Raw genomic sequence first — 26,447 nt, 5'->3', positions numbered from 1 at the left:
CCTTTGTCTTCTCAAAAAAAGCACATAGCAGCACATGAAAGCTGGAGACCTTGTTAGAGCTGGTTCACCAGTCTCTGGAGCGCACCACAGAGGAAGAATAAAAGTCCTACTTCTTTTAATTAAATTGCAGATTTCCAGCCTTTTATTCTGTGGCGCCACATAAATGAAGTCCTCTCATGAGAACATGAGATTACACACTCAAATGTACACATTTATGTGTGTTGAACCAATCATGTATTACTAATTGTAAACATGTGAGCTCGTGTTTATTTATTTATTACAGGAGAATTAAGATAAATCAGAGAATGGATGCACACATGGTTTGCTTTTTCATTTATTTGATGAAACAAGGAGTCTGAGCCCTGGGGCACTTCTAGTACAATGTGTATATAGAAGTGTGTGACTTAAGGCGGGCATGCACTATGTGATTTTTGGCCCATTTTGAGCCGAATTTTCGACTTGTGGGTCTATTTTTGGGATCATGCGAGTCTCTGCTAGATCGTGTAGTATACATGGGGTCACGAGAAGCAATTAACACCTCACGACCAGCTCCCGATCAGCAATCGTATGGTCGCAAGGAAATCAAACATGTTTGAAATCCAGTCGCTCCACGTGAGGGTATCTCACAGTTGAAGCAGTGCCACGGACCGGCTTACCGTAAACGCTCACACTGCGCGAACACCGTAGGACCGCTGTAAAACTGACGGTCTGTACTGCCCACGTCTGTCCAGCCAGCTCCTGGTCCATCACATCGCCGTCTTTTCTTTTTTATAGCGGTTTTTGCTGAGATTTGCGTGTGTCTCTCCACTTCCGGGTTTTTCTTCTTCGTCTGTTTTAATGGTGACGCTTCAGAGTTCTTCTTCTTCTAATTTGTACATGTCCGTATAGTGTGAGAACATGCATTGTGAGCTGCGCACATTCGGGTTCTGCGCACGAGTCGCACAGTTTGAGCTGGAGCTGAGTACAACGATTCAAAAAATCACACAATGTTTCCCAGCCTTTAGTCAATTGTATCCTCCTTGTCCGACCTTGGGTAACCCATCGTCCTGCAAAACTGTTTTAAGGTATTTTATCATCGACTCTGAATTAACACAATTAATTACAATTATGGTTTCATTGTAATTGTAATCTTAAAAATATGTTGCTGTCGTAATCATAATTAAATTGTAACTGAGTTTTGATAATTGACTTTGTAATTGGAATTGCCATGAATATTCTGTAACAATTGTTAATTATAATATAACGCCAATAATAACAATTATTAAAGAAGGTCTCATATCAAGCTTTCCAACATTTTACCAATTTAAAAATATAAACCTATTTTTATGAATTAGGAAACCTAACAAGGTAACCAAGATAGATAATTGTTTTTAGTGTATTTCGCATCTGATTTAGGACCTTTTTTATCATTAGAGATGCTAACACAAGAGTAACTGTAATTTAAATGAACATGGATAATTGAAAACTTAATTGTAAATGAAAAATGTAATTGACCCTAACCCTGGTCTTTGCTGAAAATAAGGTATTTCAATGTTTTGTAATTAATTGATGAGTGTGGGTATTTACCTCTAGGGGTATGAGTACCCCAATGTTGTAATAACACAGTTGCTTGTCTCTAAATCAGAGAAGGAGTTTGAAAACAGTAAATGAAAAAGAAAACCATTTCCTTCTTTGTTTAATTAAAATCAAGAAGTTGACTCTGAGACATCATGTCTGCATTGTATGAGTCACTCTGATGGATTTGAACTCCTCGGATCAATTCATAGCGCTGACAAGAGTGACAGTGACCAGAGAAAAGAGCTGTAACAAAGTCAATACTTCTCAGGGTATTGCAACAATGTGATGACTGCTCCTACTAGTCACATGCAATAATTCCTGCTGCGTGCCTGTTGGAGATCTAGGCAGGAACGCAAACCAGAATAGCTGCAAAGAAGATCTTTTTGTCATGTAGTTGAAAGCTTTGGCATGCAAAATGCCAGATCATCTTTTTTGTTTTTCTCTGGCCCTCCTCCTTTTCAGTTTTCACTCACGATAGCACAGATCTTTATCAAGCTGCCTTAGCCTTGACTCCTGTCACCGTAACTGGTTACACTCTGCTTCATCACTCAGGCTTGTTGACAGCAGAGTGGCAGCTGGACAACTCATTATAAAATGACCTTGGTCTTGTGTCAGTAGTGATGCCTAAACAGTAACGGCCCAAAATGAGTCGATGTCAATCCACAGGTCAGCATCTTTGTGAGTGGAAAAACCTTTTTGATTAAGGTGGGGAATGGGTGCTGGTACTGGCCATCATCATTAATGGAAACAGCATAGTGATCATTGAAGTTAAACCCTGACAAAGAAAGCACAGTGAGTGTAATTAGAGCAATGGACCAATCTGATTATCTTGAATAAACTTGGGAGTAGATTAACGATAGAAGTTTTTTTTTTTTTGCTGTAAAATTCCTTGCAGAGCTGTTTAATTAGTCTTTGTGCATTCTCTTGCTAAGGTTTTATTAAAGCCTCAGGAGCACTATTTGTTTGTAAGCTGAGTACTGAGGAGGGACTATAATTCCCCATCACCCGTTAACTGGAAACAATGTTGCGTATTATTCCTAGTGCAGCTACTGAAGGGTTGTAGCCACTGAAGTGGTTGGGTGACAATGCAGTTCCTCTCCTTCCAGGCATTTTTCTTGTTTCTTCTTCACAGCTGTAAAGTACTTGGCTCAGAACAAACATTTCTGTCTTTCTTTTAACCAATACAGTATCCCTAATGCGATTGGGAGAATTTATGCCACTTAAGCAAACAAGAACCATGCTAAGAATCAGTCGCACTGATCTGAATAAATAGGGTAAGATTTTAAAAGTCAGGTTTCTTTTTATTGTAAGCCTTAATAAACTAACTTTACTTTGGTTAAGCTATAAGAATACAATCTCACATATCCACCATTTTTTAGGCTGTTTTTGACATAATCTTTTGTAACATTTTACTTGAAATGTTACACTCAAGGCTGGCATTACACTGTCATTATTATGACATGACACCCGTCATTAGCATGAATAACCCTTCATAACCCTAATTCTAATCTTAACCCTAACCTTACCAAACCTTAACCCCTAACTCTAACCGTAACCTTAACCCTACCTAATCTTAACCCTTACTCTAACCTTAATCCTAACCCTAATCCTAATCCTACCTAGTTTTAACCCTTACTCCAACATTAACCCTAACCCTACAAAACCTTAACCCCTAACTCTAATCTTAACCCTAACCGTAACCCTACCTAACCCCACTATCCCTCCACCTAACCCAAAAAATGCCAACATAGCTCCAAAGGTGTCATCATTTACTGAACGACAGCTTAATGACAGCCTTCATGACACTGTCTTTATGCTAATTACAGATAATGACAGCGTAAAGTTAGCTTTATATATAAAACTTCAAGTAAAGTGTTATCAAATCTTAAATATACTGCTTTAAATGTAGAAATCTGCCACCATGAAGCAATAAACTGCACAGATACCTTCCCAGGTGTTGGTGACCTTCCCCAGAAGCTCCACGAGGTGATGCTTGAATTTCTGTCAGGCTCGACTGTCCTGCGGCAATTTGTTTACTGGAGCACATTTTTAAACAGGCAATGAAGCAGCTCAGTGTGCTGTGCTCTTCTTACCACAGGGGAGTTAACACACATACTCTTGGCAAGCCTTTGTTGATTGACCATTTAAAGAAAAAAGATCCTAAAAAAACTAATTAGACAAACAAACAAGCTGCAGGGATTGTCGCTCCATTTTTTGTGTGTGCTCTGGAAAGCCTAAGGGCATTACGAAGTGAAGGTTTCATCTGAAACCAGGGTTAATTAATTCCAAATTCATCATTTAACTCACTATTCTTAGAGAAAAAGATTGGATTTCCTGAAAATGAAGGGTATGAATGAGCTTTCACATTTCATTTTAATGACTTTGAAAACTAAAAGAATCAAAAGTCATTACTGTGTTCCAAATAAACAACACAGTGCTGTGAAACTCTGCCAATTTAGAAAGCTACATCTCCCTGGATAAGGACTAGATAACTGGAATTGTAATGTGGGTGTTAGAGGCCCTTCTCATCATAAAGGCACAAAAGATAAATTTATGTTAATAAAATGTGCATTTTTTTAGTCAAGTCAATTTATTTATAGAGCACAATAAAAACAACAGAGTGCTGTACAATAAAAGATAACAGTGCCGTACAATAAAAATAACAAACACGAAATAAAACAGTAATACGATACAATGCTGTAAATATTGCACATATAACACAAAGCAGTAAAACATGCAATAGCAGGGGTATCTTAGTGAGTTTTGAAATAGAAAGAAAATACATGTTTTTAGGCACGATTTGAATATGTTATTGGATGGTGGTAATCTATTGGCAAGGGGTAAACTATTCCACAGTTTAGCAGCAACAACTGAGAAGGCTCGGTTACCTTTGGATTTCAACTGGGTTTGAAGTATGAGGAGAGACCGGTTAGTAGATCTTAGCAACCAGGTGGTAGATGTAAATGTAACTTGGAGCTAGCCAATGGAATGCGTTCTAAACATATAAAAGAACCTTAAAATCCATTATTACAATTTTTACTATATCTTCTCTACAATCAAGAGCACTTAGAGAGCACAAATATCCACTTTACCACGTATCGGCAGTCATCTGCATCAGTGATCCTGATCATGGTACCACGATCATTCACACTTTAAAGGCTTGGAAGACATTTCAATCCCCAATTATAATGATACAGTAGGTCCAAATTTATGGACACCAAAAAATGAATGAAATGCACATTCCTCATTCGATTTGGATGGAAACTGGTGGCGTAATTGAGGAAGCAACCCAACATAAATGAGTCAAATTTCATAACAACCTTTAAATTACAAGTATAAACTTGTGAATTTTTGGCCAATATTGAGATATAAGGATGTTTCAAATTGATACAGATCAGTATGGTATATTGATCTGGATCCTGTCCATAATTAATTGAGTCTTCCGTGGCATAATATCTATTTCTGGTTAACATTTAGTCAAAATCAGGTAAGTGCTGTTAAAAGACAAACAAAGAAATACATAAATCCCATGAAAAAATAACCTTGGGTGGAGGTAGAAATTTGCCCTGAGTTCTATCTTGGGTACACTTCTGTTTTGCGTTTTATATACATATTCTATACTACGGTACTTTTCTTGTGGTAGCTAAACTAATAAAACTCAACTTCTAGAAAAACGTGTGGTTAATTGGTGTCTCTAAATTTGAATTAATGTGATCATATGTTGCTACGTTTTACTTAATTGAGCAGGTAATTAATGTCTGACTACGTGGATAAGCCATAAAAGTTTGATTTAGTGTCGTATGGAAGCTTTGTTGCTAATAAAATGAAAATGTGCAGTGTAAGAACCATGAGCACAATGATGATAATAAAGTTTTTTTTTTTTGTTTTTTTTTCTAATGTGTCCAAGTGTTTCCTTGGTATCAAGGATTCATGGTGTGTTGGACTGGGAGTGGATCTTGGGGGCGAGAGCTGGGAGGACAAGAGCAGCTCTGTATAGAAATCTTCCCAAGACACACTGGCAATGTAATTAGCACATGAATTATTTCTGTGCGATGACATGCTTCAGTGCCTTTTGACTTTGCTCGTGTCTGTAGGTCTTTGTATATAAGCCTTGAATTAGACATCTGCCAAACGCTGCCCTTTACAGTAAGACATTCCTTCCCTGGTCTGGTAATCAAAAGTGAACGTAACCTGTAGTGCTCTCTCACAGCATGCGTTTGTGGTTGGTGCTGCCAACCTTGACAAGGTTACATCCAAATTGAGCAGCTTGTTAAAGCGCATATAGTAAGGGTTTACTGCTGGGAGCACATTTCAAACGTGGCTCATTTAGAACCAAAGCGGCTATTAAATGTTTCTCCTCACCTGTCTCTGGATTCACTCGTGATTTAATGAAAGGATACAACCACCAAGTTGTCATTGCGTTTTCTACATGTGTGTTGTTATTATCAAAACACATTTTGTGATTTTTCCAAGGCTTGCGTGTGGAGTTTCACTGTAGAAATGGATTGGGATGTGCAGATTAGTATTCAGCACATTGCACTCCTCCTTCACAGTAATGCTGTTGTGATTCTGTAATAGGCTGGGAGCAAATGAGAGCCTTGCAGCTGTGAATGTGCTGTTTAACATGTGTGTTTGTTTGCCTGAGTGTGTGAGTTTTCACATTGCATTTGCTGTCTGTTAGACCCCCTCCCTTTCATATTTTAACGTCCTGTTAGATTTAGTTTCCTTTCGTTGGGTGTGCTATTTCTAAACAGAATTCAAGGACCGGAGTGCCGTGAACACTTTTACCCTTTCCTGCCTCTGTGCATCTGATACAAACATGGCTGTCGCATATTGGTGAAAAATTCCCAACCTTGTCTGCTGCCAGTTCCCTTAAGTCCTCAAAAATCTGCTTTGGGTAGGTTATTTGTTGAGGCCTCTTCAAATAAATGGTCTCACTGGTATAAGATGCACATGAAAAGATCTAGATTAATAGTCCAGCTGTCATCTAAAAACATCTTTTCAGTTTTGTATCAAGAATATATTTGATTTACAGGGTTTTTCTGTAGCTTTGAATACGAGGTATTTACGACTTTACCAGCAATTATTCTTGCTCTATTTTAGACCCAATGAGCCAAACAAAAGCTAAATAATACACAAACTGTTACACAAATTATAATGTGCAAATGAATTTGCCACAAAACTTAGAAATATACAAAACTTCACTAAATTAAAAAATGTTTTGGTGTGAATGTGTAGCTACAAGTCCACAGCACTATGAACTGCATGCCCAGTGTAAAATAAAGATTTTAATTTGGGGTCATAATATGTCAATTGCTAAACTTGCCAATGGGTTTTTAAGCAGCGTGACTTGTATTTTAATGTAAAATAAGGTTATGGTTCTGTTCAATATTTCTACAATGCAGGATTCTCTCTTTTTTTTTTTTTTTTTTTTTTTGGTGAGGGGAGGAACTTGGCCCTTGATTTTAGTTCATTTTCAAATCAAAACCATTTTAATTATCATCTTTATTATGTTTATAATTTTTAACTAACATAAACCTAAAAAAAAACCCCATCGTTTTTTTAAATAATCCGTGTACCCTTTGTGTGGTTGTTTTGTTTTTATGACTTAAAACCAAAACAGAAAGACAGAAAAACCAAACAAGCAGCATTTTTTTGGTTTGAAATGAAATCTGGTTCTGTTTGTGTGATATTTGGATATTTACGGGGAAACTAGGACGAGAGCTTCATGTTTGAATCTCACCACACAGAACGACCGACAGACGGACTTTTACTCTGCGGCGTTTGATAAAAAATGATCTTGTATCATGTTGTCCACCTCACACTAATGGCAGAGGCGTCATTCTGTTAAAGAGTTATTGATGCTGGAAGTCTGAATCTGTGAATATCTGCCAACTTTACCAAACAGTGTTACAGTCCAAATAGTATCCAATTAAACTGGTGACTGGGTGGACTTTTGCTCTCGGACAAAAAAAGAGCAACGCACAAGTCACATTACTGTTGAATTGAAACTTTATTAATACATGAATAAACCAAAAAATAGATGTTACTTAAAACATACACATGTGGAACCAGATGTGGTGTAATGAATCTACTGGTGCTCCTTGTTTCTTGTGATCAACGTCCGGTCGTGTTGATGGCTGCTGTTAGTGGTATTTACTGTATAACGTGCAAAATAAACATTTTTACTGCCCTCAAAAAAACTGTAATTGTTTTTGCAAAAGTGTCAAATGGTAGAAGTTCTAACAACTATTGTTCCTCACACCAGCCTCACAGTCAATAGTCAGTCACCAGTTTATTTGGATACTATTTGCATCATAACACTGTGAAACAAAACATTAACGTGAGCAGCTTTTTAAGAGCTAAAACATCCACAGACTGGATCAAAGCAGGACCAGAAAACTGCTGAAATAAATCCTAAACAGTTCTATTACGTGAGGAGACCTGATCCAGGACCTGGGGAGGGAAACCAGGTGCAGCGGACTTCAGTTCTTGCTCTAATTTCCCCGTAAAATATAAAAATCTCACACAAACAGAACAGGTTTAAAAAAACAAAACAAAACAGAAAAACGCTGTATCTGTTTTTTTTGTTTTTTTTGTTTTTTTTTTTTTTTTCCTGTATTTTTGTTTTGGTTTTAAATCAGTAAAACAAAATAACCACACTGTTTATTTGTTATTTAGTTTTAAAACGGAATAACCAAAGAACGTAGGGCACATAGATTTTTAATGCTTTCATTTGTTAATTTCCCACTCTTTCTCAAGTACCCCCTGTAGGACCATCGCGTACCCCCATTTGAGAAACACTGGTTTAGTGTACCATTGTGATTTATTATGGTAATAAAATTAGATACCATTGTGGTCAGTTTTATATAGAATAAAAAAATAATAAAAACATTTCATTCTTCTCCCTGTAAGTCTCTTATTCTGCTTTTAAAAAAATGCTGTTTGCAAAGTGTTTCTTCCAGGACTCTGTTATTAGAATTCGATCTGCTGGTGTGTGTCCAAAGTATTGAGAAATGGATATTCTTTGGTATGAGCTTAGGTTTGTATGAGCTCCATTGTCCCTTGTATGTTTGTTTTTCCTGCTTGCGTGAATGTGTGCACAGGTGTGTGCGTCATCAAAGTTGCAGTGGCAAGCTGTGGATGAGGTGATATGTTGTCCTCGTGGGAGCAGGTCTCAGTGGAGGTTTGTCTATGCACCTGACTGAGGAACTGCCAATTAGAAGAAACAGACATGGACAGCTTGTGATCTGCCTGACATACTCTGAAATTGCTGCCAGGCCTAGATTGTCCTTTTTGAGTCCCATTTTATTAGATTTTATAACCTTTCCTTCACTAATTCTGTCTTGTGCTTAAGAGGATTTTACACCTCAGTCTGAACAAAAATACAGCAATAGTTTCATCTCAATTTCACTCCAACAGTTGATGTACCAACAACTTTATGTTCTGTAATAAACAGTTGGACATGCATATTTAGCATAGATATCATATGTTTTATTCTATGATGTTTAGGTGTATTATTTTTAAGCGATGGAAGTTTTTCCATCAGTCTACTTTGAGGGTATTAGATCATAATTACATTTAATCATGATCAACAGCAATTTAAAATTATGAACAATAATACATGAAATGTGAATTAGTTGTGATGAATCACACTCTCTCACTATTAGGGCTGTCAATCGATAAAAAAAAAAAACAAGTAATTACCACACAATTTTCTGTATTATTTGCAATTATTGCATTTTTCTACTTAAGTCAGAAGCTTGTAAAGGATATTACAAATTCATGGAAAAAAAATTGTGGATATAATGTAGAATTGACATCGAGAAAATACATTTAAATTCAAAGACCAGTTTATTAACTTTCTTTCAGCTTTGAAGGAACACAGACATCCACTAAGTGAGAATAACAACACCCAGATGTATATGTTTAAAGCTGATACCTGGAGTTTCTGAGAAACATCTCGAGGTCCCGCCCTAAACAGCCTCACTTCCTCCTACTGCCTCTGCAATCTACCAGAAGCCACACCTCTACTTTTCTGCACGCGCATTGTGGAACATAACAAGGTCGCATCGGGTCACATTGATATAAGTCTATGGGTCAGGTAAGAGCCAAAATCATATTTACCTGTTTGCTGTTGTGACGCGTGGCCTTGTTTCCGTGAACAGTTCCACATTCACTTTGATTGACAGACTCCGCTACAGGAAGTAAAAGCTTATTGGCTGGGCACACTCTGCGATTGTTTGCATTTTTATAAGGGTCTATAGGACAAAGAAGGGACTTCTATACATTAATGTATAAGAATGACCACCAGCAGTAGACCATAGTAAAAGACTAGTTAGGTATTTTTTTGCATTTCAAAAGAATCACACATAAACATAGATTTCTCAGAAACTCCGGATATCAGCTTTAAAGTGCAGGTCCATCACTTCTGAATTGAAACACAGTATTTTAAGAAAATAAGTTTTAAACTTGTTATATGAACAAAGGTTTAATAATGTACTATATCCACTGACACAAATAATAACAAAATGTCACTTACAGGTTTGATATCTGCCCGTGAGTAGCTCACTCCTGTAGTGTGGCTGGCAAAGCCCTGTAGAAGTAGTTTCAGTCAGGTGTTTTGCTCTGAGATGATATGCCTCGGATATATTACTTTTATGGTAGGTAAATTCAGCTTTGCAAAGTGAAACTTTCTGCCTAATATTCCATCCCCTAACCTGGCAAGAGCCAGAATGATGTGTAGCCCCTCCCTCTAACTCGTGTTCTCCACATTGATCTGGGTCTGTGTCTGGCGAACCCTCTCAGAAGCAGGGAGGGACATGAACAGAATGCCAGTTTTGCTTTGGCGCTTCTGCTTTCGTCACACCCAGATATCCCGCCCTAAACCACAACACTGCCTCATGATTGGTTTGAACCGTTTCGGTTTGGTTTCGAAAGGCAAAGGCGGGAACAGCACAAGTTGGATTCTGGCACTTGTGAACACCAGAATCCATCATGCAGGCAAGGTTATCCATCTCCCATCGTTGCACAAACGTCCCCTTTTCAAAATAAAAGCATCTCTTCTTGTCTTCTATTAGTTTTTTAACCCTTTTCTAAATAAGACGCTTGTTTTGAAGTTAACCAGAAGTTTTGTCAGAAGCACAATGGGAAGGTCTCCGAAAATCTCCAAAATGTCAGAATGAAATGAGTTTCCGAGAGTTTTATGGATCAAACAACTATATGTTGATATTCTACTTGGTCACTTTCTCGCTTTAAATGTTTTCAGAACTTTCAAAGGTGGCGAATCAATGGGGATATTTAGCCTCAGTGTGCTTCTGCTTTTTGTCGTTGTAGATTCAAAATACAATGGCAATGGTGACCATCCTAATCATCTTAACCATACTAATAGTATACAGTATATACTCATTGAGTCTGTAGTGTGTAGTACGTGAGTATGCAATTTTGAACACAGCCTATGTCTCTGGGTTTGCCTGAACGGGCTGCACAACTGACCAAAGCATAGAGGTCAGTCAACACCGGAAGTTAACAAAACTGCTTTCCTTGCATTAGTGTTTTATTTTTGTTTTTAACAAACTAAACATTTGAAAAGAATCAACAAAATAAACGTTACTGCAGACAAGATTATTCAGTACTCACTACAGAAAAACTATAGAGCGTAATGATGGAATGAATGAGACACATTTTAAAGATTCTAACTGTGCAAATAAGTGAAAATACATAGCATTTACTGCCTCCTGAATAGATCATTTACTGTCGTCTCCCACCTCGTGTGAGATCAATACTTATACTTGTTATTTCAGTTCATGTTCTAATAAAGATCACTTATATTATTTATTATGATTATTATTTTAAACAAAAAATACATGTTAATAAAATGTTGCACGCTTTTATTTGTTAATTTTACACACTCTTTCTCTCTCTCAAGTATCCCCTGTAGTGCATTGGTATACAGTATATGAGAATACTGTAATACAAAAAAGTTGGCAAAGAAAGCAGTGAACTTGGATGTAGAAATCCGAGCTCGTTGCCTTTGTTTCGCTCCTGACTGAGATTAAAAAAAAAAGTCTTATCTTCTTAATTTCAGTCCAAGATTTTCCTTTTTCCTTTCTTTTATATTTAAATACTTTGAGCTGTGACTGATATGACGTTAAAAGACCGACACCATTTTTCGCAGACTTAATTTGCACTTCAGAATGAGCAGTTCAGAGATATGATGTTGATTATATTGATGTTACAGAATAACTATAAGAAAAAGAAGTTTGATCATTTCCCCGTATGCACACGGAGATGCACTTAAATGAATCGCAGCTTGCCTAACGTGCGCCTCGTGGACTAATACATGCCTAATTGATGCCAGCTTCCATCCTTAATGACAAGCTGAGTGGCCAAGCCAATTATAACCAATTTACTATGGATGAAGTATTCTGCAGACTGACGCCAGGGAAGAGCAGTTCTTCTGAGCGTGGCAACACATCCGGTTTACTGTGGATCTAAATGACACTCAGTGTTAAGCTCACCCAGCATGGTGCCTGACAGCCTTACAGGATGTGGAAGCTCAACCACGTCCACACAACCTGATTCCGTCAATTCTATGCTAACTAACATTTAATTAAGCTGAACATTCTTTTTTTTTTTTTTCCCTCCGATTGGTGCTATAATAATTAACAACAACAAAAACGATCCAGTTCACAGTTTTTCATTCCAACTCGTTTTTTTCCATACAAGCCATCATAATTTCTCTTTGTCTTGTGAACAGCATCAGTGCAAAATAATACATTTATTAAATCTTTGCACAAGTGTGATAATCGTGTAATAAAATAACGGTTCTCGAAGAATATAGCACTTCAGTAACTTCTCTCTGTCATAGCATAAGAGGCTTAGGAGAGTTTTATCATGCTAACTTCCTAACATTTTAATAAGCTGCCAGACACTGACTTCTCTATCGTTTTAATAGGCTGCCAATCAAACCCAGGGAACAGTGGGGGCACGGTAACAGCCTGAAATCCAATGTCACTCACTGGGTTTTGCTGCAGATGAATAAGCAACATTGGTCTCTTGTTGTATGGGTTTGATGTTGTGTTTTGTTTATGGTTTAGCGAGATGCTAAGTTCCTGTGTCTAAGGTGCGTCACAGTTTTTTTTTTTTTTTTTTTTTTGTTTTTTTTTCTGAAATTTTTTTAAGCGTTTGATCATCATAAAACTTTATTTTACAACCTCTACTTTTAACTAAGAGCAAAGAAATGCTAATGCAAGAATTTTGAGAGAGTTGGTCAATTATGGAAACAGTAAAGTTGGGTCACTACAGGCAGGTTGATTATAAGCAGAACTTATACCTTTATCTCTTTCTATATCCATTTTTTTATTACTTCCATCATGCTGTGCATATTCCTTTTTTATTGCAAATGGTCATTATGATTTGCTGTAGTGTGGTTTGTATTATGTCTGTAAAATTAAAATGTGTATACCAATTATTCACATTATATCTAAGAGTATATTATTTAATAATAAATAAATATAATAGATACATTTCCTTTATTGTCATTCACATAACATCAGGGATGCATTTGAACAAAATTGCGTTGCATTAGCAGCAGCAAAAACATTTGCATAAGCAGCAAGAACACAAGAGTAAAAAGAATAAAAAGGATAAAAACCAGGTCAGAAGAGGGATTCAGTATAAATGTATAAATATATCAGTGCAAGAGAGTATGTGCAACAAGAGGTAGATAGGATAAATAATGTGGATTGTCATTAGGGCTACGGTATTTGTTTATGTATTTATTTGATAGGGACAATGCACATTAATGAACATCTGCATTGTAACAGCAAAAACAGATAAAAACATGCCAGATTAGAGCCACAGCGCTACTTTACATCTGTAGTCCCTCGGGAGATGGCAGAAAATACAACAAACCATGTAACAGAAATGAATAAGTACAAGAAAAGTAAAAGAGTCACTTATATATGAATTATACACTGATAATTCTAATTTTTATTGTCATTCTCTAATCATCAATCATTTCTTTGCCCACCTGTGGGGGCAGCAACATGTCTCTGCAGTATTTAGTCTACAACAATAACAACAACAGTTAAAGGTAGAGAGAGTCAGCATGTCAGAATCTGAAGGGAAAAACAACTGTCCCATCCCCAATTGTTATTGATGATATCAAAATGTATTTTGTTCATTTATTTTACTTATTTTATTTATACAGGTAAATCCCATTGAGACAATGGAATCTAATTTACTTGAGGCTCGTTTTTATTTATTTTTTATTTTTTTGTTTTTTAAATAATTATTATTATTATTTGTTGCTGTTGTTGTAAACCTCAACTATGGATGCACTTGCATTGTAAAGTAGTTTAATGTTTATTCCTTGTTAATTGTTTTATTTTTTTCTTTGCACTGTTGTTATATAAGGTTTCTTGACTTTATATTTGCATTGATTAATTTTCATTATTCATATCTAAACTCAGCAATTATTTCCTCCTGAAAGCGATCCAGTGTTATTTAAGCTTAACCACTTGATAGAGGTGTTTCTTCGAGTTCATTTTAAACTCATTAATGACTAAAAAGGGAGACTTTGCCAATTGTTTATTGTATTGGTGTACTCTGAGCAATATAAGGTTATTTAAAGTACACTAATTCAACTATAATTAATGCTTATTATAAAGTCATTAACACAAAAATGGTACAATGTCACTCTTTCCTCATGCTTCATTTATTTGCTTTTTCTTTACTGTTATCAGAATCAGAATTTCTTTATTAATCCCAAAGGGAAATTGCTTTTGTTACAGCCACTTAAGAAAGAAAAAAAATAAATCACAAATGAAATAATAAAACATTTAACAAAGATGAAAGAAAGAATAAACGTTAGATAAATATATAATTCAGTAAAAGTATCAGATACACACACATTACAGAAGTAAAAGATAGATACTACTACTACTAATAATAATAATAATAATAATAATAATAATAATATAAATATACAAATTACATACAAATATGATACAGATATTTACAAAAATAATACAAATATACAAGCACAGTGTCTGATTCATAGGGTATGATAAGGTTTGATACTTCACAAATTAGGATTATGGCCCTTTAAATCCAAGCTGACCCAGGTGTTCACTTTATGGCTAATATTTCCTCATAGCCTACTAAGCCTGTTGTGCCATGATGTGATGTTGACAGGCAGTGTGTGCTCCCCTGAGCGTTTGTTAATTTAAAAAGCAGCCATAGAGTAGCAGATGCCAAATTAGTGTCAGAGGAAAGTGACTGATGATGAGTCTTCTGGTCGCTTGGTCACATGCTGGCACTGTTGTACATATGACATGCTTCAGCTTGTAGCCCCACGGTGCGTCATTACTAATGACTGATTAGATTCCACATACTCAGCTTCCTTTAAGTGAAGATGATACTAGACCCGCATTTCTGCTGCCTTGACAGATTTTTTTTTTTTTTTTTTTTTTTTTTTTTGCGGTGATGTACACTTTCCGTGTGGGACAAAGGCTCTTTGTTGTCACTGACACTAATTTAATTTGTAAGGGGAATAATTGTATTACTTCCATCAATGTGGATAGTTAGTTCTGCACGGCAACCACAAATGTGATGTGACTACAGTTGACGTGTCATAGAATTTATTTTAGAGGGATATAGTAATTTTTTTTTTTAAATCATGAAAATTTACGGTATGTAAAATAAGTGTGAGAAAAAAATTATTTAATCATATTATTAATCCCGGACATGTCCTATTTTTACGTCTTGTCCTGACTGTCTGGGTCCGGGTTTCCCAGGGACTTGGAACGCATCTTGGGGAATGCGTTAAAGGTCCCATGTCATGTTATTTTTCACTCATCTCCATTTGTTCTAAGAACCCCAAAAACATAGTATTTGAGGTTTATTTTCCCAAACTCGCCTGTTTTCCAGAGTTTTAGCCTCTGAAAAGTCACTTTCTGAGCAACTCTACACAAACAGGCTGATTTGTGGCCTACATATGCATATTCATGAGTGGACGTGTCTATAGACGGGACACTGACTTCCTCCTCCCCGCACGGTGATGTAGGGACAGAGGACGGCCCGCCCTCCTCCCACCCACTCCATAGCCGAGCTCATGCTGCTTTATAAACACAAGACAGAGCGTGGGGGCGGGGCGTTTGCCGGTAAACACATAGACTGTAGAAAATACATACATAGCACTGCGCAAAGGACCCTGAAATGCTCACCTTCGTGGGCGTGTCTGTTTACATGTCAATCACGGCAGAGAGCTTCCTGGAGGCGTGGCTTCTCTAGCTCAGTGCCGCGTCATCAAAGTGGGAACGCGTCATCAAATTGGAGCGAGATGTTTGGGATCGCCCTGCACTAAGAAAGGAGCAAATCACCCTCTAACTAACGATTGAGGGAATCAAAGAAAAAAAACACTTTAGGCTTGTGTATGAAGCCCTAATAGCACTTTATGATGTTTAAAGCACAGAAAAGTTGATTTAGCTCAACATGGACCCTTTAAAAGAGAGCAAACAGCGATGGATTTAATTGAAAAAGAGAAATCTGGATGATGGATGGAGGTCCAGATTAAGATTTTAGAACGAAGGAGGAAATTTAGCCTATAGTAGTTCCCAAAGAGGGAACAGTAGCACATTGCAGGGGGTACTCAGATTGATTTTACATATAAATCATACAGTTGTGGTCTACATAAAGCGCAACTGCAATGCTTGGGTCTGAATTCCTCATTATTATAGCTCCACAGGCCCCTTTTCTACCCCTTTCCTGATGTGCTTCTGAGAGCAACTCGTTTTGGTGCGGTCTCTTTAAATGCAAATGAGACACTCCGTACCCCGCCCCCTCTTCAGGTGACACTCGGTTCAACTTCACCCTGCTCGGCCATTTTTGTAGTTTGATAGAAGAGAAACGGCTATGTAGCGGCGCATAAACTTACAGCCTTACATGTTCGAGCCACAGTCTGACCCGACGGAGCGAGATGAAAATGAAGATGATGAACCTGCAGAACTCTAACAAGTGAGCTATCACAAGCACCGAGCTAACGCTAGCGCCAAGCTAACGTCACGAAATGCATTTTAATACAGTCTTTTCAAAGACAAAAACGGCAAAATGAAACGACTAATGAAAACTTTAGACTTAAATTAAATCACATAGGCCATATCATCAAGGATCTAAAACGAGCACACAGCGTTAACATATGAAGACGATGCAAATGCTAATGCTAGCAAAACAATGACAGGGACGTCTTATCACACTTTTTAGCGTTATTTACAGCTTACCGAAGTGCTCTGTTCGTCGTCTCCAAAGATAGAAGGAATTGAACCCTCAATCAGACAAAGTCTTTCGGCAAATCCTTCTTTATACTGGCGAAGCGGTCATCCTTGAAGTGCTTCGCGCACACAAAAATGACCTTACCCACAGATGTGGGTACATTTCCGTGAAAAATAAAACTCAACCAGGCACTTCGAAAAGGTTCTGTAATGAAGCGTGTGGGTTACTACATCCAACAACCGAACATTTTGACTTATCCTCTCGTAACTTCTGCATCCTTGAGCTTGGACTACAAAATAAAAGCGAGAAATAAAAATGGCGGATTGCTCGAAGTGTTGGACCTGGAGTTGATGTACTAATTTGGCAGTTCCGCTGCAAAAACTGTGATGTAATAGTTCAAAAAACGTAATAGAGAACAGAAAAATCGAAACAGATTGAAAAATATGAGCAAAACAGAATATAGATATCTACGGAGCACGTGAAGAGACTAATGTGATTTTTTTCTGTACTTCTAAGCACTCTAAATATACAACAAAATGCATTTAAGGGCTAAAAAAGTGGATTTAGCATGATATGTCCCCTTTAACAATTAATTTGAAAATAAATCGGAAATTACCTAAGATCCCTTTTTGGCCATTTTCTTTTTTGACGAATTCACAACGAACTATTAATATGTTTTGGTTTAATTTATTCAAGGTAAGGTACAATCAGTTCAAATTCTGAATCAATAAATATTGTTCTGCCTTTGTCTAGCTCGTCTTTGTGTATATTAGCGTAAGGTTTTTAGAACAGAGTATAGAATCCATAACTTAATTATTGTATTTTGCCATCACAAGATAAACGTCGAGTACTTTTTAAGTGTGCCGAGGTCGGTCCAAGTGTTAATTTTTTCTGGAAATCAAAATATGGTCACCCTAATTTATCAGGATTTCGTTCCTCTGTCACATGTAAGAAAAATGGAGTGGCTGATTGACCATAAAAAATTAAATAAAACAGGCTAAGACATGTTGAGTTCTGCTTATTTCTGGCCAGTCTTTGAAAGCTACGCTCTTTTTCTGCCCTCTTTGCAAAAAAAAAAAACCTACTAAGAGTTGGCTCTTATCCACGATCCCATTCAGAGACATGACTCAAGGGCATCAAGGTGCCACCAGCTTGCTGTATTTTGATTGACTGTAGACTGGACTCCAGCCCAGAGAGACAACAAGGACACACCCCCTATACCCAGGAGAACACAGTGACAAAATGGTACTTTTCTTCAAGATCAAGTAGCTTTTATCTCCTGCAGGAAACACACTTTTTAAGTGACACATCTGCTGCTAAATATTAACACAGCAGCAGTTCTCCTTGTTTGCTTGGATCTCAGTCCTGAAAGAGACTTGGCACAGTTGTACATGCTGCTCACTGTCACAAAGCTGTGGTATTGGGACAAGTACGTGCTCTTAAGAGATCTCCTTGTATGTAATTACAGGAGATATTTTAACTTTTTTTTTTAACCTTTCTTGAACCATGAACATTATTCAAGTAACCCTCCTTTTTTTTCTTTTACTAAGCCAAAGCTTATATCAAAGAAATATCACTATGACTTAATCATTGTCGTTTGCTATGACAGACGTGTCAAACTCATGGCCCAGGGGCCAAATCTGCCCCTCTGGACTATCCAATATGAACGGACAGAGAAAACAAGAATCATTGTGTAAATGATATATTTAAAGGTGCAGTCTGCAACTCTTATGAAAGTGACTTTTTGTCATATTTGCTAAAGCTGTCACTATGTAAGGACAGCCTTACATCAAACTAGTAGTTGTGTGAAAAAAAACAGACTCATTGAGTCCACCCTGCTGCGCCTGTAGCCTTTGGCAGATTGCCAGAATGCACCGTGACCGAGCAAAAACCAATCAGAGCCTGGATTGTGTTTGATGGGCTCACAGTCCCCGCCCCTTTCCCGGAGCTGGAGCGCCGTCTTTTTTAGTGTATGGTCTGGAGAAGTAGAAACTGGAATTAGCAACTTTTCTGCTTGAAAGGTAATAACTGCTGCTTGATTTACATTATGTTTAATTTGTAATTGTTACACTAGAACTCTGCAGTGTGTGTGTTGTTCATGTGCGCGCAGCAATCTCCGTGTGGGCTGCTGTAAGTGACACTGTGTTGCTGCTGCTGCTGCTGCTGAAATGCGTGCACATAAAGAGAGAAGCGCTGCAATAATATGCTTTTAACAGAGCATGTTATATTACTGTGATGTTGCTGTCGGACTAACTTTAGCTTGTTAGCTCCTCTGAGGGAGGGACTTTGAAAAGTTTGGAGGCAGGGCAAGAGAGCAGCTGGGAGGGAGAGGGAGAGAGGGATCTGAAAGTTGCGGACTGCACCTTTAAAGGGCCACACTGTTTTCCCGGTGCATATATTGCATGATTGCAATGGTAAACTGTTGAAAAAACTTAAGTTTCTTACAAAATCCTTCATTTTTCCACAAATTATGACATGTTTCCCTTAAATACAAATTGATCATAAAATCTAGGAAATTTAAAGTGAAGATCTAGTTGGGACTGATATTTATCACTTATTACATGGATATGGTCGGTTTCCTACATATTGAATATTTTCTGTATACGTAGAAGTGCAATCTAGGGCCTATTAATGTTGAAATTACTTGTTTTCCTGCATAAAATCTGTGGCCCACTTGAGATCAAACTGCCCCTGAATTAAAATGAATTTGACACCCCTGTGCTATGCTATAAGCTTTAATTATCTTTTTTTTTTTTTTTTTTTTTTTTTAATCTTATTTTATAGTTTTTTTATCACATTATAATCTGGAAGAATTTCAATGGCAATACAGCAATCCATCTCAAAAGGTAACGGATCAAACTACAAATTGACAGAGCAGAGTGGTGGGTCGAGAACAATATGTGTGCATCACTATTTGATTTTTTTTTTAATAATGTAAGAAAAGCTTACGTTTCCATTGTAGTATTGAGCAAATATTAGTCAGGCAGCTGGCTTTTGTTTGTCTAGTAGCTGCTGCTCTGGCTTGGGGGAATATTAATGAAGAAAACCAGATTGGCCATAAGAAAAAGCCTTAAAACCAAGATTATGAGGTAAGACAATAAAGAGCTGGGCAATTCTTTATTAGAGCACCGGTTTATATGGTTGCTCGTGTGTTTGTCACCAATCACGGAACCTCCCACAATACATTAAAATGAGGTCAATTTCAGTGGATGGTATGAATATATTTATTCAACTCCGCTCAAACTTTATTTATGAAACACATTTAAAACAACTGGGGTTGACCAAAGAAGCAACACAACTGATAGAAATGACACATAATAATAATAATATGGCAAAGATAAAGATAATAATGCAAATATATAAAGAGGTGAACTAAAATAAAAATAAGTCCTAATGTTTTTGTCAGATATCCAGTCAACTTTGATTAAAAGCCAAAGAGAACAGATTACCTATATTATTAAAGAAAATGAACACATTTTTGAAATATTAGTCATTTTTGTAATGTTTTAATTACAAAATAATTATAATAAAATAATTACATACGTTTTAGTCTTTACACTGTCAGCTCTGGGTTGTATGTGTACCCCACCCCAAGCCCCGATCCCTAAACTCCCACTAGATTGAGCCACAAATGCGGTAAATTCCTAACAATGCTGCTTCTGTGCGCACACAGTTTATTCTCAATCGTTTAGGGGAATTAACTGTGACTTGCCGGCATACGGACATAGAGACTGAGATGAGAATGACCCTAAACTATTGGCTCTATTTGTTATGTGACTATTGAGCTTGAGCGGCTGGAAAAGGTGGGTTTAGTGAAAAGGGCAGAGTTCTCTCATTTTTACTGATAGGGGTGTTCAGACGTAGAGGGAAGGACCAGTGAGAGGATGAGATCCAGTCAGCTTCAATTATGGCTCCTTGTAGTTTCCCCAGAGGTGCACTATAGTGCCTTTAAGGGGAAATCAATGAGGTGACAAATTGTTGTGGACAGCAACCTCTTTTTATTTCTAACATTGCTGCACCCTGTCTGGACACTATTCTGACTGTGGTTGTTCACTTGTGTGATTCCGTGCCTCAATCTGTGCGCGCGCAAATTTGTTTTGAAGGCATATACAAATGTAAAGTGCCATTTATGATAATTGAATCCTTTAGTTAATTTGTGTTTTTGGTGCTTTATTTGCTGCCAGTGGCTTTAATGGCTTGTTATCTGTCTAAAACTGTTTTTAAACGCCGTCTAATGGATGCTCACACGCATCACCTACTGACGCTGAATGCTGCTTTGTTGTTTTAATTCTAACAATAACGCCGTTCAGGTTGTTCTCGTGCTGGTTTTTGCAATCTCAGTCCCCCTCATCCAATCCCTATATATCTGAAGGCTTTATATGAGCTGATATAGTCAAATGTATTTGTGGAGCATATGTGACAGAATTAATTGGGTGTTTTAATCGTGGGAGGAGTCCTTGGGAAGTGACATATGAAAGCTTTCTGCCTGAATAGCTGGAGTCTGTGAGATTGATGGTCATGATTTGGATAATTACTGGCACTGGATGAACAGCAGTGTTAAAGACCTTCATTACCCGGGGTAACTCGACCATCATTCAAATCCAGTTGTTTGCATGTATACAGAAAGTGAAGCATATTTTACAATAGAGGTTAGGGTAAATACAATTGTATTTTTCACACACACAATTCTTTGAACATGTTTAGTAAATGAGCCTATACATAGTGACTTTCTTCTGAAAATGTTCCACAGTTAATGTGCAGGCCAGTTTATTTATGTCTGTGAATGTTTTGTGTTTCTGTGGATAACTATTTTTGATAACGGTCTCTAATGAAAACTACATGTGTATCCATCTTGTTTTGTTGTTCAATGTTAATGATATCAGTTTGCGGTGGTTAGTGATAGCAGTGTTGTTCCCATGACACTGCCACTACCACATGGCGGTTTGTGATACTGATCAAAAAAAGCCCTAATTGTACCTTAGGTACAAGCTGTAGCCTTGGCATTTCACATCATATCATTACAATTCAGCACTGTGTTTATGCTTAATGCAAATCATATCAGATTAAATAAATTATTGTAGTTTCATTAGAATGTGGTAAAGATTGCAATGGCAATCCATCTGTCCATTTTTCAATCCTGTTGCTTCTTTTTTATGGAATCACAGGAGTGCAAAAATTAAAAGGAAATGAATGGGGGAATATAAAGAGAATCAATAATAAAAAATATACAAATGTAGTCATGTTCCTTTCTCATTTTTTCTTTGCTTTTTCTGTTTTGATTTTGTCTTTTCCATTTGCGTTTTGACATTGCTTTTACTTGATGGCTCAAGCAGTCAAGTAAAAGCAATGTCAAAGCAATGACCCGTCCATCTTTCTGTCCAGGGTGACTAGTCGATAACTGATCACACAAATCGTGTGATCGGGTATCAACTAGTCACCCTGGACAGCTGTGGGCGCGTCTGAAAGCAACAACAAAATGGAAAAAGAATGACTACATTTGTATATATTTTTTATCATTGATTATCTTTATATTTCTCCATTTACCGGTATTTCCTTTTAATTTTGGCACTCTTGTGATTCCATAATTTTCAGGCTAATGTTATTTGTTTTTTTTCCCCAAAAGTTTCCACCTGCTTTGTTCCTTTATTCTTCATAAATGAAGCTCCGAGTAGTCAAATGTGTTTTTCATTTTACTGTTGTTGTTCCCAAAGTGTTCAGACTTGTCTTTCTGAAAAACAAGTTAGGTTTGCAGGCAACTACAAAGTAAGAAAAAAAATAAGTTCATACAGGTGGAACGATATATTGTGCGACAAGATATTACAATATTAAAACAACACAAGATATAATGGCTGTGTTCGAAATTGCATTTAAATGTATTACTCATACTAAGTCTGACGTCAAAATAAGTAAGTAGTGCATTCACATTAGATGGTATGAAAAGACTGTGTATGTGAGAAATAACCAGATATATACTATATCAGGACTTTTATTTAAGTATGCACAGTGGGCACACTAGTCATACTCAACAACCGCCCCATGATACATTGTGAGCGGAACGGCTTCAAGCTAGTTAAACATCCCCTTTTCAAAACAAAAGCATATCTTCTTGTCTTCCATTAGGTTTTTTTAAACACTTTTCTAAATAGGGCTCTCTTTTGAAGCTAAGCCAAAGATTTGTCAGTAGCACAATGGGCGGGTCTCCGAATATCTCTGAAATGTCGGCATTAAATGGGTTTTTGCGAGTTTTACGGATCATATGACCACATGTTGATATTCAATTTGGTCGTTTTCTTGCGTAAATTTCTTTCAGAACTTTCAAAGGTGGCAAATCAACAGAGATATTTAGCTTCAGGTTTTTGTCGTTGTAGGTTCAAAATGTATCTTGAGAAACTTTGAAGTATACAGTGGGAACGGTATAAAGTAGACAGTATATAGTCTTGGCGTTTGTACTAGTTAAGGAGTGTGCCATTTCAAACACAGCCATTGTCTAATGTACAAGTCTTATAGCATTATTGTAAAAGTAGGGTTGGGGGGCGGAGTGGGGGGTGGGGGTGCTGCTACATCTGTCCCAAGTGAGCGTGTCTTTTTAACATAGTTAAAATAGTCAATTCCCCACAGGTCTCAATTGCTGCCAGAAAATGTAGACATGCTAACCTTGTTAAAAAAAAAAAAGAACACTTCCTTATCCTAAATCTGGGTTGTGTAGACTGCTCTAGTTTGATTTATTTTAAAACTTGTTATGCAAAGTTCATGCACCGATAGACAGTTTTTTGAAGAACTTCATGATAATGACATGATTTGGTTTTATTTTTCGACTGGTGTGAATTGTCAGTCTCTGTTTTTGCATTCTGTTTATTTAATTTTTTATTTCTGTAAATGTTTTTGTTTTATATTTATATTTATTTGAGTTGAAAACTTATACCCTGAATATAAAGTAGTTGTAGTATGTCCACAGTCAAATAAAAGCATTGTTAATTTTCAAACTGCATTTTATTTTCACTCTAAGAAAATATCGTCCTGTATCGTATATATTGTTTATTGTACTGTATAATATCTAGTGAGCTTTGGATATCGTCCCACCTCTTGCATAATTGTCTCTATAATTTTGAGGAAATTCTGGCCCTGGCTTGTTTGTGTAGAGTTTTTGTTTTCTACTTAGACAGGGACACACTAAATCATTTTTTCTCTTGCTATATAATATTGCTTTTGGTCAAAACATTTTATTTCATGTTCTCTTTCATTATGCTTATGTATTAAACTTCAGTCATTCTTGTTCATTTTCCCCCTGACAGACTCTCAACAGGCATTCTTGAGGCCCTGATCTCAATGCAACACATTTCTTTCTCTCTTTTTCTCTGCAGGAAAAGAGGAGTATGTTGCAACCTTCAAAGGATCCGAATTCTTCTGCTACGACTTATCTTTGAACCCAATTCAAAGCAGCAGTGATGAAATCACATTGTCATTCAAAACACTACAGAGAAACGGACTGATGCTGCACACGGGGAAATCGGCTGATTACGTCAACCTGGCACTGAAAAACGGGGCTGTCTCGCTTGTCATTAATTTGGGGTCTGGAGCCTTTGAAGCTCTTGTGGAGCCAGTCAATGGAAAATTTAATGACAATGATTGGCATGATGTCAAAGTAACAAGGAATCTACGTCAGGTAACCGTACAGATGGTGATGCGGAGACTCAGTAAATGAATAGGAGACACACTTAAATCATTACCAACATACAATACACTGTTTTCTCGGACATCGTAATTTCATTTCTAAATTGAATCATAGTGACTCATTGTGGAGAATAAAAGATAACCAGAAAGGAGCAGGGACATCTAGATTTGAATCAAGTCATCTATTAGGTTATCGTCTTGGAAGGGAAAGACAGACACAGCACCAGCCGCTTGTAGACTGCAGTAAGCTAAACAACGACGCCCTTTTGTGTTTCTCTCATACATTTCATTTTAAAAACCTATTAAAGTTTGAACGCTAAAGCTAATCTAAACACACATCAGAGCTCTTTGACATTTAAGGAGCTAACACCAATTTTAAGAACAAACTTTTACACAAAAACCCAAATCATCGCTGTGGAGTTATTTTAATGCCTTAAGGCTCTATTGGGTTTAAACATGGTTGAAATCAACTCAAGTATTTATAGTGAAATTCATAGTTTATTTAGCTGTTATCACTTATTCAAACTAAGAATTGACAGAAAGAAGAATTTTAGTTTAAAAGGCCAACTGCTGTTTTTCTCCAGTCTTACTGCTTAAAAATAAGGTACTTTAACATTTCTTAGTATTCATATGCATTACTTATTTTCACCAATACCTGAAAGGGTAACATCAATAAAACAAAGAGATTACACTTCTTCAAAAGCAAGTAAAGCCTTTTGACACATGCTGTATCACATAAGTGTAAATTTACTTGCCTTAATGCCACCCTACACCGTTTTACAAACTCAAGCTTTTTCCAATGACTATCAGTGTAGATCAGTTGTAAGGTTTAATTTACCTTTTCTAATACCAAAGCGTATCGTGATGAATATTAAGTCAGGTTTTTTTGGTTTTTCTAGGTTTTTTTTTTTTTTTTTAATATCCTCCCTATAATAAAGTTCTTCTTACCCTTCCGTAGGGAGGACTTGTGATGGCCACAATTATGCAATAAATGGAATTTATTTATTTAATTGCAATAACAAAACATGCATTGCTGTCTATAAAAGATTGCATTTCTTGCAGTGTTAACCTACGACAGTATGTGCAGACAAAAAAAACAAAAAACAAATACGTCAGGATTTCTTTAAGGTCTTTTTGAATATGATATAAAGTCTGAGATGCAACTTTTCGGTCAAAAGAAAACTATTCAATTCAGATATGGCTAATGAACTGTTGTCAACATTTTTTTTTTTTTTACACAGTTTCACCAACACCTACGTCGTGCCTGAACAGGCGTAAAAAGGGCAAAAAGTTATACAGATTGTCAACAAACTTTCCCTGTCAAGACTTGTAGAATCCAGCTGATACTTTAAGTTCTCTGACCTGACTGAACCATCACCAGCAGCAATTCAGGCATCTCTGGATGACTTGTTGGTCTTTTGCATGGTTTGAGTTCCTCCCACACAGGCGTTGAGGTTCTGTAAGTAGCACTGTGCGTACTGGACAGGGAAAGCCTCGACTTTACCATGGCCATCAATGGCAAACTATCTTGGGATTGCAAGGTCGTCGAGGTGCAGAGAAACTCCCACATCATTTGGACAACGAGTCGCTGATAAGTTTAACTGTAAAAGCAGCACAAGACGGTGAGACCTGCGTGGGTGGCATTAAGGTCGTCAAAGTCATTCGGAGAGAAATCCAACACATTGGAAAAATGCCTTGGCATTTATTATTATCTGTTGAGTAACCTGCTTGGTCCTATCTAGCTATGTTAGTGCTCATTCTGTGGGAAATATTTGCCTTCACTGAAGAAACAAAGCTGCTTTTCTTTACATTACTACGCCGATTGATTATCTGGCAATCCACAGGGTTCTGGCCTGTGGATTCAATGCACTGAGTGCAGGGGGGAAAAAAAAACAAAGCTTATTGAATGTACACCCTGCAGGGAAATCAAAGCTTCCATGCTC

At 37.0% G+C, this 26,447-nt stretch overlaps 1 protein-coding gene across 28 annotated transcripts in view; it reads left to right on the top strand.

The window, feature by feature from the left end:
- The window catches only part of LOC114476328 (neurexin-1a-like), a 294,357-nt gene that overhangs the window by 80,364 nt on the left and 187,546 nt on the right, over nt 1–26,447 (top strand). For all 28 annotated transcript variants that reach the window (XM_028467736.1, XM_028467735.1, XM_028467721.1 and 25 more), the window contains one exon: nt 24,195–24,496. In XM_028467736.1, the coding sequence (XP_028323537.1) occupies nt 24,195–24,496 (302 nt within the window). The remainder of the gene's footprint in view (nt 1–24,194; nt 24,497–26,447) is intronic.

This window comes from Gouania willdenowi, chromosome 15 (assembly GCF_900634775.1).
Source record: "Gouania willdenowi chromosome 15, fGouWil2.1, whole genome shotgun sequence".
NCBI lineage: Eukaryota > Metazoa > Chordata > Actinopteri > Blenniiformes > Gobiesocidae > Gouania > Gouania willdenowi.
Note: the sequence above shows the minus strand (reverse complement) of the source record. Positions and strands in the feature narration are given on the sequence as shown.